The following is a 14,260-nucleotide window of genomic DNA, read 5'->3' on the forward strand; positions in this document are numbered from 1 at the left end:
TTCTGATTCAACCTGAGACACAGATCAGGTCCAAAATAATCTTCTCGGTATCACGAAAGGTCCAGAAACTGAGAACAGCCGACTTGCACCGTGGGTGTTCTGACCTGCCTGCTGCAACTAGAGATCAGGCCGATCTTCCAGTTTGCAGCAATACCTGTGCCTTGCCTGCTGGAGACATCAATGCCGACCGGGCGGGATTAGCCGAGAGGTTTGGGGCGCTGCAGTCATGGGCTGTGCAGCTGGTCCCGGCGGAGCTTCGAGTCCTCCCTCGGGTATGGGTGTGTGTGTTTGTCCTTAGGATAATTTAGATTAAGTAGTGTCTAAGCTTAGGGACTGATGACCTTAGCAGTTAAGTCCCATAAGATTTCACACACATTTGAACATTTTGAACATCAATGCTAGGACGTGAGTTTACATTCCGGACCCTGGACCCTGTGTACACATTAATTTATGTTTTGGACGATTGGGATTTTAGATACACAGAGAGGCTTTCAAGGGACCATTGATACAACTAGCAATCGACCACTAGTACTTTAATCGTCGTACTGACGAAGTATCCAAAATTGTTTCTCCTATGACGTGACGTACGTATTACGAGTGCGTCCACGTAGTGTATTTAGTAAATTTCGTGCGTTTCTATGTTTAAGAGGGTTAATCTCGCGCTTTTGTAAATGTTATTTCATCCAGTCATCAGCGCAATAGTTGCTCACTGAACAGCCAGTAACGTAGCTCTTGAACGCAGCAGCGACCATTGATGATACATCACGAGTCTTGCACGTCACATGGGACACCTCAGGTGTCACTTGTTCAGCCCATGGGCTCTGTTTCGCCGTCACAGAGGGTGAGTGGCGGGTAGTAACGCTGTCACGTCGCATGAGGTGAAGGGCCTATGTGGAGACTGGCAGCCTGGCCTCGCCCATTCACCCTGTGAGTGGACAGGTGGACGCTCCTTCAGCAGTGCCCGAGCAGGGGGAGCTGTTTATTGGTTATTGGGAGCTGTAATGTTAGGCGCGTTATGGAGCCCATTCGACAGATAGCGTTCAGGGCTGGAAAGAAATCCAATGTGCCCTCAGTATGTCTGCTGGGGCGTCCTCATCCGAGATCTGGAGGCGGCCTTGCCTGTGGCTACAGAGCGTGATGTTGCAATCGTCTGCAAGTTGTGGCTCACGTCAGCACCAGCGATGCCTGTCGCATGGATCCTGAAGCGATCCTCAGTTCGTACAGCCATCTGGCGGGGATGGTGGAAACTGCTGGACTCGTGTGTGGGGTGCAAGCAGAGCTAGCAATTTGCAACATCGTTCCCAGAGCTGGTCGGTGTTCTTTAATTTGGAGCCGAGTGGGGGATCTCAACCAAATTCTTCGTCGACTCTGTGACGATCTTGGCTGCAGATTTCTAGACCTGCATTATTGTGTGGGGATTTGTAGGACACTCCTTAACAGGTCAGGGGTGCACAACACAAACGAAGCAGTTGCTCAGCAGAGTACTTGTGGAGTTCACATGAGGGTTTTTTGGCTAGATGGTAGGCTAAGGTCTCTGATGAACACTCGTCAGTAGATCCACAGAAAGGGGAGTCAAACTGACTTCAGAGTAGAGCCATTTCGACTGTCACAATTTTATCAGTAAACTGTCGACGTATTCGTAATAAAGTTCCCAAATTTACTGCCCTCCAAGAGAGTTGTCGCCCTCAAATTATTCTCTGGACCGAGAGCTGGCTGAAACCCGAAGTGGAAAGCTCTGAGATATTTAGCGACTCGTGGAACGTATATCGTAAAGACAGATTATGGGCCATATGAGTGGGAGTGTTCATTTCAGTTGGCAAAAATATTGTCTCTTTTGAGGTCGAAGCGCCGGCCGCGGTGGTCTCGCGGTTCTAGGCGCGCAGTCCGGAACCGTGCGACTGCTACGGTCGCAGGTTCGAATCCTGCCTCGGGCATGGATGTGTGTGATGTCCTTAGGTTAGTTAGGTTTAAGTAGTTCTAAGTTCTAGGGGACTTATGACCACAGCAGTTGAGTCCCATAGTGCTCAGAGCCATTTAAACCTTTTTTTTGAGGTCGAAGCTGACTGTAACAGTGAAGTCACCTGGTCGAATATAACAGGTGTAGGTGAATCTATGTTCAATGTTGGACTTTTTAACGACCGCCTCATTCCGCTTTGACAGTTCTAGAATGACTCAAAGAAAATCTACGGTCTTTACCGCGTAAATACCAAGATCAAGCAATACTAGTTGGAGGCAACTTTAACCTGCCAAGTATAGGTTGGGATGTCTATGCATTCATTGTGGGGGTTACAAAACGTCAGTCATGTGAAATACTTTTGAAGAGATTTTCTGAAAATTGTCTTGAGCTGCTAGCTAGGCAGCCCACAAGCGATGGAAATCCTTAGGCCTTGTAGCTGCAAATAGGCCGCACCTTATCGACAATGTCAGCATACAAACGAGGAGAAGCGGTTATGATGTCATTGTAGCAGCCGGCCGAAGTGGCCGTGCGGTTAAAGGCGCTGCAGTCTGGAACCGCAAGACCGCTACGGTCGCAGGTTCGAATCCTGCCTCGGGCATGGATGTTTGTGATGTCCTTAGGTTAGTTAGGTTTAACTAGTTCTAAGTTCTAGGGGACTAATGACCTCAGCAGTTGAGTCCCATAGTGCTCAGAGCCATTTGAACCATTTCATTGTAGCAACTATGATAACGAAAGTTAACAAATGTCAAGAAGGCTAGAAGGGTGTTTCTGCTGGATAGAGCAGGTAAGCAGATAGTAAAATCTCACTTAGGCAGTGAATTGGCATCACTTAGTTCCAGTAAGATGGATGTGGATGAATTGTGGGAAAAGTTTAAGCAGACTGCAAATTGTGATCTGAACTGGTGCGTGCCTAGTAAGTGGATAAAGGATGGAAAAGACCCACCATGGTTTAACAACGGAATTTGCCGGATGCTGATGGTTCAGATGGCTCTGAGCACAATGGGACTTAACTTCTGAGGTCATCAGTCCCCAAGAACTCAGAACTACTTAAACCTAACTAACCTAAGGACATGCCACACATTCATGCTCGAGCGGGATTCGAACCTGCGACCGTAGCGGTCGCGCGGTTCCGGACTGTAGCGTCTAGAACCGCTCGGCCACTTCGGCCGGCCCAGATGCTGAGTAAGCAGAGCCTACTGTACCCTAGGTTCAGAAGGGGACACACAAATGATGACAAGTGCGTCTGTGAAAAGTTCTGTGCGCTAAGCATACAACAACTACCAACGTCACACCTTAGCGAAAGATCTTGCATAGAACCTGCTAAGCGGATCTAAGGCGTCCATTCAGTCTCTTATTGATCAGTCTGGTGTGGCAATTGAAGACAGCACAACGAAATCCAAAGTTTTATATTTCACATTCAAAAAATCGTTCACACAGGAGCAGCATACGAACATACCGTCATTTGACAATCGGCAGACTCCCTGTTAGGAAACAAAAGCATAAAAACACCAACTGTAGAGAATAGACAGGAGGTGAGAGGGAAAGGGCTTTGGAACATAGCGAAGTGGTATGTAAAATACGTGAATCCATGCCGTTTACAGTTAGATATAACGTGATGTAAAATAGAAAGAATGCAGTAAACCAGACTTCATTTACAAAATGGTGTTCAATGATTATCATCCCACGAAGCATTTAGCTTTGAAGATAAGTTAATAAAATATTTACAACACTGAGGTTCCTTTTATTCTATGTAAGATATTACAGATGTAATTACACAGAAGTACATCTGAATAGCGATGAAGTGACGACCTCTTGTGTGTACTAAAAATTATGCAACGCTCTGAGCAATAGGCTTCCAGTTAAGCCACGCTTTATTATCAGGAATTTCAAGACTTCCCCGGCAGTCACTGAAAAATGGTAGTTGTGTTTCACTTCACTCTGAAATGAGTATCCCATTAAAAGGCTGAGACAACTAATGGATGACACCGAGTTTTCAAGTACCTGATAAACGTTTGTGGGAACCTTAAAGGCCTTCCCAGTAGAAGCTAACGGACCTTCTGTTGAGCTGGTGCCATGTTGGCGACTCTTCAATGCACAGAACAGAAACTTGGACGCATTCACGAAAAGCTGGCGTGTGAGTATGTAGGGAACTTGATGCAGACTGTGATTGGTGCCTCGAGTTTATTGAGACTGCCATGGGACCATCTTGTCTCGATACTGGTCGCCGTGGAGTTATTCTCTGGAGTGGGATCGAAGTGGTTGGCAGCCTGTAACGTCGAATGACAGGGTGGAGCTACTTAATTTCTGCCCTTTATTGTGCTACTGTGGAAATGAGCCCACCATTAACATGGTGACAGTATGGAAAATTCAGTGCCATCAAAAGCAATATTGGGGGGAAGAAGAAGAAAACTCCTGAGCACGGGCCATCGAGGGGATGGAATTGTTTGATCTGAGGGCATTGAAAGTGAAGAGGTGACTGTGTTTCAGAGTGGGCACTCTGATTTAGCGTTCAGGGAACATTTCAGTCTGTCTCCTATTCAGTTTTGATTGAGTCTTGCATTCATCCAAAGATCTGCTGTCATTTTGTGACATTCTCAGCTTCCTTTCAGTGTCGTATGGTTCTTCTTTCAGTCCACTTTTCCGACTGTGTTCTTGTTAACTGACCTACAACTGCCAAAATATAGCTTGGATATCACCCATTCAGTTAAATTACTGCAGATAAAATTCACCATATGTACTCTGGGCGACAGGAAACGATCGATTTGGATGGGACAGCAGCTCTGTGCCAATGTCGAGTGACCGTTTCTCCTGCAGAACGATTACTGAGAAAACATCGCACATGATGTGTATTGAACTGTTCTCAGTGTTGCTTGTAAAGCCGCGGCCGGCTACAGAGAAATACGAAGATAAAAGCCACCAGATGTCTGTCAACAGCCACGCGGCACCACGCAGCCTCAACTGCAAACTGACAAGTCATGTCGGCACACTTTCGCCTTCATGCACGACTGATTTCAGCATGGCAGGTAAAATGGTCAATTCCTCGCTGCAAGTCTAATTGCTGAGCAGCGTCTTTATCTTACTAGGCCTGAAAATTCGGATTATTTGTGGATTCCAAGCACGGAATAAACAATTACTGTTACACGACTTTAATATTTGAAAATCTTATATACTAGATAAATGCGACAACAGGGGATTACTTCATTGCATTTCTTCCCATATTCATTCTTTCAAGAAGGACAGTGAACCAAGGTGCCCATGGAGAGCTTCTGTGAAGGTTGGAGCGCAGGACGGAGTGAAGGGAGGCAGAGCGACTGCGGAAGTAAGAAGACGGGTTCTGTGTGGGTAAGTCAGCCAGTAGGAGTCTTGCTACCGAAGTCAAGGTTTCAGGTTGGAGTCAAAAACTCAGAGCACTGCATCAGACAGACAGCAAGTTTAAGAGGGGCACACAGTCTGCTCCATAGTGGAGAATTCATCTGTGAGATTGTGTTAGCAATGGTTTCTTTACTTAACTTCCTATTTCTATCACGAAGCCTGGATACTTATAATTTGCTTTTTAACGTTCTGTTCAATCCATTCTCTTTCCTGCAATTTATATATACTTGTTTGAACTGTGTGTTTACCAGACTGGAAAATTCTGTATGATTGAAAAGTGTATTTACGTAATCACAAAATTATGAAACACCGGTCCTGCTCGGAGGCTTCGAAACGTAACAACATAATGCATTTGAAACTTACCCCACACCCTATCTTGCTGTTCCTGGCAACCAGGTCCATCCTCAGTCCTTCAAGCAGAGCCCTGACAGCATGTTTGCTGGCGTGGTACATCGAGCACAATGGATCGAATGGCATGATGTGGCCAGCTATACTGGAAACAAGAAAAAGAAACAAACTTGTACTGCCTGTACTATATGGATACAGATTATACACTGTGTAAGTCGGCAAGATTTAACCACCAAACATGAATAATTTTGACAATTCGTATTTCATTTACTTAGTAGGGGATCGCATTTTTTAGGGGGCGGGAACTATAGAATAATTAATCGTTTCTTGGTTGATACTGGGTAGCCTCATACTAACATTTCTGTGGAGATGATAACTGAAAGTGTAATTTTCTGACAGAAAGACGAAAGTGGGACTTCATGGTCCCTGTGATCGACATGGAACAAGGGCTGCTGGGAAGCCAGTTTCATAGATCTAAAAGGAGAATGCTGGTAGTTTACAGCCCAGGACTGTCGCCTCTTCGTGAGGCCAGTGGAAAAGAGCTTCTCGTGATTGGTTGTGGTCGCTTAGGAGGCTTAGGCAAGATGATGCTGAAAGCATGAGATTGTAGAGAGTGCCATGAACAGCCTTTTATACGTGGAATGCCTGCCGCAAATGCGTGCTAACGGCCGAAAGAAGTTTTTATGAGAAGGCCAAGCCACATTCCTGCTAAAAGACACAGAAACGAATTTGGTTAGTTCAATTGCAGATGGAGGAGGGGTCATAATATGTTCTAGAAGTTTCTATTGAGCTAAACATGAGCTGTAACACGTTGACTGATAGCTTCTTGATGTGTAGAGTGGAAGGTACTCAATTTGTAGTGGGGGCTGTGAATGGCTGTAAGGAGAATACACACTAACGACGGGAGGTTTACTAACTGGACGCTTCTGGCGGGGGGCGTCTCTTGGTGGTGTCGGTAGGATATATTTGGCTACAAAGCGATTTTGAGAGCTCTCTGGTGAGCGTCGGTGAGTGAAAAACTTAGGTGGATACCGTTTTGAGACATTGCTGGCGAGGCGTCAGAGAACTGTCGCAGCATTAGATTCGAATGTGCTGATGTTGCCAATAGGATCGCCATCATTCGTCTCTCTGTGAGCAGAGGTACGTACCTGTGCTCCTTCGGGGAGACGAAGTCATTACAGAGTGCTTCTTTACGACCTTACATTTATGAAATGTCTCTGCTCCTGGCTTATAAGGAAGTAGAATTCTTAATTCGTGTCCAGCATTAGACGGAAGTGGCCTCGACCCCAGGAGGTTGCAGACGCCATTTGACGTCCTCTGTGTAGTCAGAATTTTCAGCTACGCAACGCACTTTGTCTCTGCGACCACTGGCAGTAGGTCCCAGATAATCGCTGCAGAATTGTTCTTCACAGAATTGAATTCAGCGATATACGCACCACGGCTCGGCACATAGGAACTCTTTTAACAGTATGTGTATTAAGTTCCATTTCTTTGATCGCAGTGCCCTTCATTGTCAGTGCCAGTAAGGCTAGAGGCTTCCGTAACTTCGATGTTAATCAGTGTCGGCCGCTTAAGTGCTTCCGTCGTATTAGCGGGGACGCGATTTCGAGTCACGTCATGAACGATTTGCGAATCTCCAATTTAGGTTAGTGAGTTGGAGTTAACGTTCTGTCTCAGTGAATGTTCACTTTGCATTGTATCTTTGGTAGTTGTTTTTATAATAAAAGTATTATCAGTGCGCGGTTGTTCTACTCTTCCTAGAATTAGTCTCCAGTCACCGATCTTGGTCAATTTAGAGTGGAGTATCGTCACAGCTTGGGGACTACCGCAGCTGGGGACTGTCATTGGCAAGGCTAATTTAATTCACTTATTCGGCGATACCACACCGTTGCCATCATGTCATTTACTGCTATCACACATAATCACACGAAATTAGAAGGGGTAGTACTAGCACTGAAGTGACGGGACCCTTATGAACACAAGTCTGTATTTATCATTATTTTCTATCCTTAAAATACATAAACTTCAGTGTGATACTGAAGAATTTCCAGGTTCCTCCCTACCAACCATAGGAATGAAACAGAGGGTTACGTGTGAGGAGAATGTTTGATAGATTCGACATGTGCAGGAACTGATACACCAGAGGTGCTGTACATTTAGTTCCTCCGCGGAATTTTTCGTTGATGAGTATTACTAATGTTGGTTTCAACTCTGCAGCATGTTATTGGTCGTAACAGTGAGCAAGTCACAGTTTTATCACTACTGGGCAGTGGTTTTGGCACATGATGCGTTAGTACACAGATACAGCAAAATGCATGGAGCTCTACAGAGAGTAGGTTATGAAGATCTGTAGGTTACAATAACTGAGTGCCTTCGTTTCTATAGTCCGAGTGAACACAAAAAAGTATACCATAATTTTTTTTTCTCTTTTTTACTAAATGGTCTTACACAGGACAGAGACGGTGACTCGCATTAAAGTCTTCTCTATGTTGCGGACTTGAAACCATCTGAAATGCACTTCGTCAGGTCTAGGCGAAGAAGTTTTAATGCTCCGTCGATATCGGGGTTACTAGGACAAACACTAGTTCAGTTTAACAATGATCATGTTAGGAAATCAACGGTGGTGACCCTGAAGGAATTATTCTGGCTTGGGCCTTAAAATAAACAAAGAAACCACAGGAAATTTCCATGCGGATCGCTGGACGGGGGTCTGAAATCCAAAAGTCCGCCTTTTTTACCCACCACACCGTCTCGCACAATGCGAATTTTCGTCTTTCCTTAGAAGCACGAGAATTCTACATCGTAACAGAATGCTACATTACTTTCTTTCATAGACGTTGTATTTTAAAGGGAAGAGAAAATAGACCCGTTGCAACGATTCCTTCAATCGGGAAAACCGGATATAATGCAAATATTTTCTTCTGACAATCAAACGTCTTATCTACACCGGTGTCCAAAATCCAAGCAACAAACGGAAATAGTGCAAGATTGCATTAATTTTGCAACAAAACAATATAAACAGGTGACAGTAAAGTAGAAACAACGTAAAAAATATAGAACGTAAACAACTGCACCATTTATAACGGTAGACAAAGATGTTCTTCGTTTTTTCCAACTTAAAGCATTTTCACACACATTCCGACAACTGGTTAATGTACTTAGCATGGGGTGTTACCACCTCTGGCTGCAATATATGTCTGACTAAGAGTGGCGATGCTGTGAATGATGTCATCAGTCTCATGTTGAGGCAATAACGCCATTTTTTCCTGCAGAGCTGCTCGGAAGCTTTGGAGAGTGGTTGGTGGATGCTGACGTGATACAACCTGTCTTCCTAGCGCATGCCAGACATGTTCGATGGGATTCAAATTTGGGGAGCGAGCAGTATTATCCGCTTCCAAAAGAATATCAATCATCCGTGCTTTGAAGGTCGAGCACTGTCATCCATCAGTGCGAGGTATGGGCCCACAGCACCTCGCAAGAACTGCACATGAGGTCCCAAGTTCTCATCGCGATAACTGACATCAGATAAACATTGCCTGTTCACTCGTACAATTTAATGAAGAGATGTTCGAGTAGTCAGCGTAATCCCTGCCCACAGCATTAGGAATCCTCCTCGATACCACTGTCTTTCCTCAATGTTTGGATTCCGAAAATGAGTTCCACGTTCCCTCCAGATGCGTCTGCGTCGATAATCACTCTCCAGACAAAAACGGGACTCATCTGTGAAAAGAACATTGGCCAACTGTGGCATGTTCATGGCTCTTCTGAGATGACACGTCAGAGGAACACATACAGCAGATCTCAGACAGTAAAGGCCTCTGTGCTGTAGCCTTCTACACAGCGTTTGCCTCGCTACAACACGTCCAGCGGGTGCAGCGATGTCAGACGCCAGCTGCCATGCGCTACTAAGGCGGTCCGTCGTGCTCTTACAGCCAAATAATGGTTCTCTCTTTCTGATATTACACGTGGTCGGCCCCGCCCTGATCATCGGGATACAGTTTCGATATCTGTAAACAAGAGAACGATTCACATTAAGCCATCGGGGTACATTAGTTTGCGACTGTCCTGCTTCCATTCTTTGTACGGCTCTCCACTGCAGAGAGTCTGATTGGCGACTTCTCTGTGCCGCCCTGCACCGTCTGTGGCAGTGTACACCACGACCGTGGATGTTGGACAACTCGACAAATACTACCTCGTTTGATGGGTGTTCTGACGTCAACGTTGGCGTGCTTGTCCGTTGACCGGAATGCTATCTTTTATGCAGATCATGATTGTACGGACATCTGTCGACATTTTGTATGATTATATCGTGAATTAGGCACGGGACGGGAAAATAGTGGTTTGTTGCTTTAATTTTGGACACCAGTGTAGACTGTGGAGATGAGAGTCAGCTTTCATGTTCGTTAATAAACACGCAAAAATACAAGAACTTCTAGCCATTCTCGAAACGTGAGACGTTGATTGGAAATTCGGCAACGAAAACGCCCAACAACAACAAAACAGAATCTTGTAAATTGCGCAGTTGTTCAATTTTGCACCAACTGCAAATCTTCAAGTGTTATCTTAAGCTGGGTAAACACTACATTGTTTGTAACAAGTGAGGTAGTGTTTGTTCTTTTAGCAGCTATAAATATGTACCAATACTTCGAGAAAAGGGTATTCATAAAACGGAAATCATTTTATTATTTTTCAACGACAGTACACAGTGATATCATCACCTGAAATTGTACTGTCCAAATTGTAAAGAAAGTACCTAGTCTTCTAATAATGAAAGCTAAATGAGTGTAAAACTAAGCATAACAGGAAAAGTATCACGCACGTTTATAACCCTGCACGAAAATTTGCAAAAGTGTACTTACGAGATGACATTGCTTGTGGTTTTTCAAAGCAATATTCAATTTTTATACCACGAAAAATCGTTTCTAGTTATATAGCTGGGTAGATAATCTACAAATCCTGAAAAAAGTATATTTAAATATGTACATTTTTCTGCTCTGATAACTTGGTGAACGTAAAAAACCGAAATAGTTATGATAGGTCTAAAAAAAAAAAACAGAGTACAAGATTACAAATATCTGCAACCTAACAGTAGGCGTCAAATGAGGCGTAATGCAACAATTTATTTTAAGCTGTGTGGTAATACGAAGTTGGTTTACTAAGTGTAGTGAAAAATCATGGAAAAAAGTTGCTCGTTAAACAACTCACCTTACTTCTAGACGTTGTCTCCTATGAGGGAAACACACTTGGTCCAGCGATCTGCCAGCTGTTTCATCCCATCAATAGAAATAGGTTCTGTCAGACTCTTCGAAATACTCGTTGACTGCGGCTGTAACGTTTTCATTTGTTGAGAATTCCTCCCCAGCAAACCAAACTTTCCAGTTATGGTACCGAAAAAAGTAACTTGGAGCTGAGCTTCGTGTGCAAAGCGAATGAGGAAGCAGTTCAAAGCCCAGTTACACCATTATCACTGATGTGTGGGATGGAGCATTATACTGGTGAAAGAGCACTTTTTTGTGTGCCAGCCTAGGTTTTCCGTCAGCCAACACAAGTGTAAAACGATCCGGGAATGAAGTATAATAAGGTTCAGGTTCGGTTCCACGTTTTCCCACCTAATCTATGTGGATTATTCCTTGAGAATCGCAATAAACAGCACGGCACTGGAGAATTCTGAACCAATCTCATTGTACATTGCTACATACATTTGCTACATGATGAAGAGGAGTACTGTAATCCAAGAACTGTCAAGAAACTTATTACTTCCTCCCTAAGGTATCTCATGAAATGATCTTCATGTCAGAGCTATCGCAGGTGTCAGTGCAGAATTCGAGCATAGGGCGGTTTTGATGTACCCGAAAGAATGATTCTCACACGGTAGCTGATGTCAACGTTTATCGGAAGCTAAGAAGCCCAATAAAGCATCTTCCCTGACAGTCACATGCTGAATGGCTGTATTTTTAAGAATACCTCTACACAGACTCACAAGACGAAAAAGTATTGCTATAGGCGCTTTGAGGTCTACCTGCATATGTGGATGACGAAGCCGTCGTCGACCCCCCTGTCCAGCATGCTCTGGACGGCCTCCCTCGTGCAGACGGACAGCCCCAGGACGTTGACGTCCAGTGTGTGCCGCCACTCGGCTGTCTGTCCAGCTGGGAACACATCATGCCGCCATCATCAGTCAGCAATAAAGCGAAGGACGAGGACTGCAGTGAAACCCTGTGTACCGTCACATCATTCGAAATGCTTATGCTGTTAAAGTTAGTGATCATGTATACAATGAAGCTACTCAGAACAGCCACTATTTTAAATGTAGTGACAGAGCATCGCCGTTTAAGCCGATTCTGTAATCCTCGTCACAAGAAGTCGAGTGCAAACTGTTGTATCTACGTCTTCACAGCCACTTTATGTCACCAGTATTATCAATTTGAGACGCTGAAGACTGTCTTCCACGGGTCCAACCTGTAGAAGTCGGAGGGTGTCACATCTGCACTGTGCGAAGCGTAAGGGATCTTGATCCAGTCTAAGAAGGTGCCAGATTAGCTGCCAAAGATTCGTGCGGTTTGGCATTACCATTGTGAATTTGAACCGCTTCCGTGTTCTTGTGTAATCTCTTCGTGGTAGTGACGACTTTATGCTTGTAAAAGGTGAACGTGTCCCTCGCTATTTACGAACAGCGGCATTACAGAAAATCAAGAACTGCGTCCTTATCATTCCAAAAATAGTAATTATGAATTTTTTTGCCGATGGCTACCTCTTACATTTGTTTAGTATTCGGAAGGTGATGCGTCGCATGTACCTGGACCTTTCTCATTCTGGATTATATACAGGGTGGTCGGATGCAGTCTGAAAATCTTTTGAGGGTGTTTCAGTGTAGGCTGAGTTGAGAAATAGTTGTTAAGAAAAGAACTCGATACGTTGCGCCGTTTCAGAAATAGCAAGCACTGAAGGTCCTTGAGCGCACAAATTCAAGCGGCCCGCCAGATGCAGCTGGTATCAGTTGTTATAGCAAGGAAGCCAACATTCGAGACTACTCAGCCTTCGGCTCTGGTTCGATCCTTACTGCCGTCCCGTGTCCAATTATTGTGTTGCTCTATTGCTCGGTATTCGGGAAACAAACGATCATGTTTGGCGACACTGTCTCTGGCGGGCCTCTTGAATTTGCGTGCTCAAGTTGCAACGGCCTGATTTCCATTGTCTTTTACTCGGACACGGCGCAACGTATCGAATTATTTATCAGCACATCTTACCCTGCAACAGCATTACGTGCTATTCAGACTGTTTAGCACAACCCTGTATATTCACGTTTCGTCACTGGCCAGTAGATGGGATGCAAACAGGTCTTTATTGGCTTCCAACACTTGTAACCTTCTCTTTATCAGTCTCAATCCAATATGTTCACACTTTCCGATATTACATTTTTTTCCACTCTACGTAATGCTTTTTGGACGCTGACCATGTTTTTAGAAAGCTCTCATGTTCTTAAACCATTGTCTGCGTAAATAGACTCGTCGCCTCGCTGAGGATTTGTGTCAATGATTTTAGTTTTAAGCGTCCCACTTTCGACACTATGAAACAGTACGTAACACTGTAATTCCTTTGCTATCAAAAAATTTTATTTCATTATATTTCATTAATCTCATATTTTATTTTTCAATTTCAGTATTGCGTTAATGTTTTGAAGGAATCATCATAAATCATTTGTAGCTGATATTTTATCAGAAATGTGCCTAAAATCTAACATCCAATAAATTTATGAATTTAAACTACAAAGAACACCTCTAAAACAAAACAAGTCGCCTCTAGTGAGAATATCGTAAAATAATTCAATCGTACTGTGCGAATGGAACCTGCTGCCTAATTGAAAAAGACTCAACTTAAACAAAAATTATTGAAGCAAGTTCTGTAGGTTAAAAATACCTATAATACCAAAGGTATACATAATTGCTTCGTTACAAAATGGTAAATACAAACAATATTGATGAAGGAAGTTAATGCAAGTCGCATCACAGAGGTGCTCTGCTAGTACACAACCTGACACATCCAGGTCTTTTACCTGCCTTGGTCCACTGTCTAGTGGATGAACGTTCGTTTGTCTCGCTATTTACAAACTGCGTTTGAGAATCAAGGTGGTTGTGCCAAACTTATACTAATGAATGCGGCAGGGAATTATTCCATTGTATAACCCTGGTTAAAAATGGATAAAAGTAAGAGGGTAGATGAACAAGCATTAGCTCGCCCTCTCGGATCAATCCAACAAGTAAAACTGCATTAATTTGGTATGTAGTGTCTCTCTCTATCTCTCTATTTGTGTAGTCGATTCCCACTCTCCATGACCCCATGAACTAGAGCATGTCGATTTCTTCAGTCCTGCATTTTCTCCTGCAGAAGCTCCGAATCCATTACTGATGTGACGCCATCGATTCATCTCATCCTTGCCCGCCCTCTTCTTCTGCCTCCGATCTTGCCCAGCATTACCGTCTTTTCTATCGAATGGTGTCTTCTCGTAATGTCCCCAAAGCAGGTCTGTTTTTTTGCTTCTTTATTATACCGTTTAAGCAGCAGTCTGGTTTTTATTTACTGTAT

General features: G+C 44.0%; 1 protein-coding gene across 1 annotated transcript in view; it reads right to left on the minus strand.

Moving 5' to 3' along the window:
- LOC126235614 (dehydrogenase/reductase SDR family member 11-like) overlaps positions 1-14,260 on the minus strand; it is a 160,488-nt gene that overhangs the window by 118,743 nt on the left and 27,485 nt on the right. The window contains exons 3-4 of the mRNA XM_049944326.1: positions 11,697-11,826; positions 5,700-5,822 (exon numbers count right to left, since the gene is read on the minus strand). Of these exons, the coding sequence (XP_049800283.1) occupies positions 5,700-5,822; positions 11,697-11,826 (253 nt within the window). The remainder of the gene's footprint in view (positions 1-5,699; positions 5,823-11,696; positions 11,827-14,260) is intronic.

The sequence above is a fragment of the Schistocerca nitens genome, chromosome 2 (assembly GCF_023898315.1).
Source record: "Schistocerca nitens isolate TAMUIC-IGC-003100 chromosome 2, iqSchNite1.1, whole genome shotgun sequence".
NCBI lineage: Eukaryota > Metazoa > Arthropoda > Insecta > Orthoptera > Acrididae > Schistocerca > Schistocerca nitens.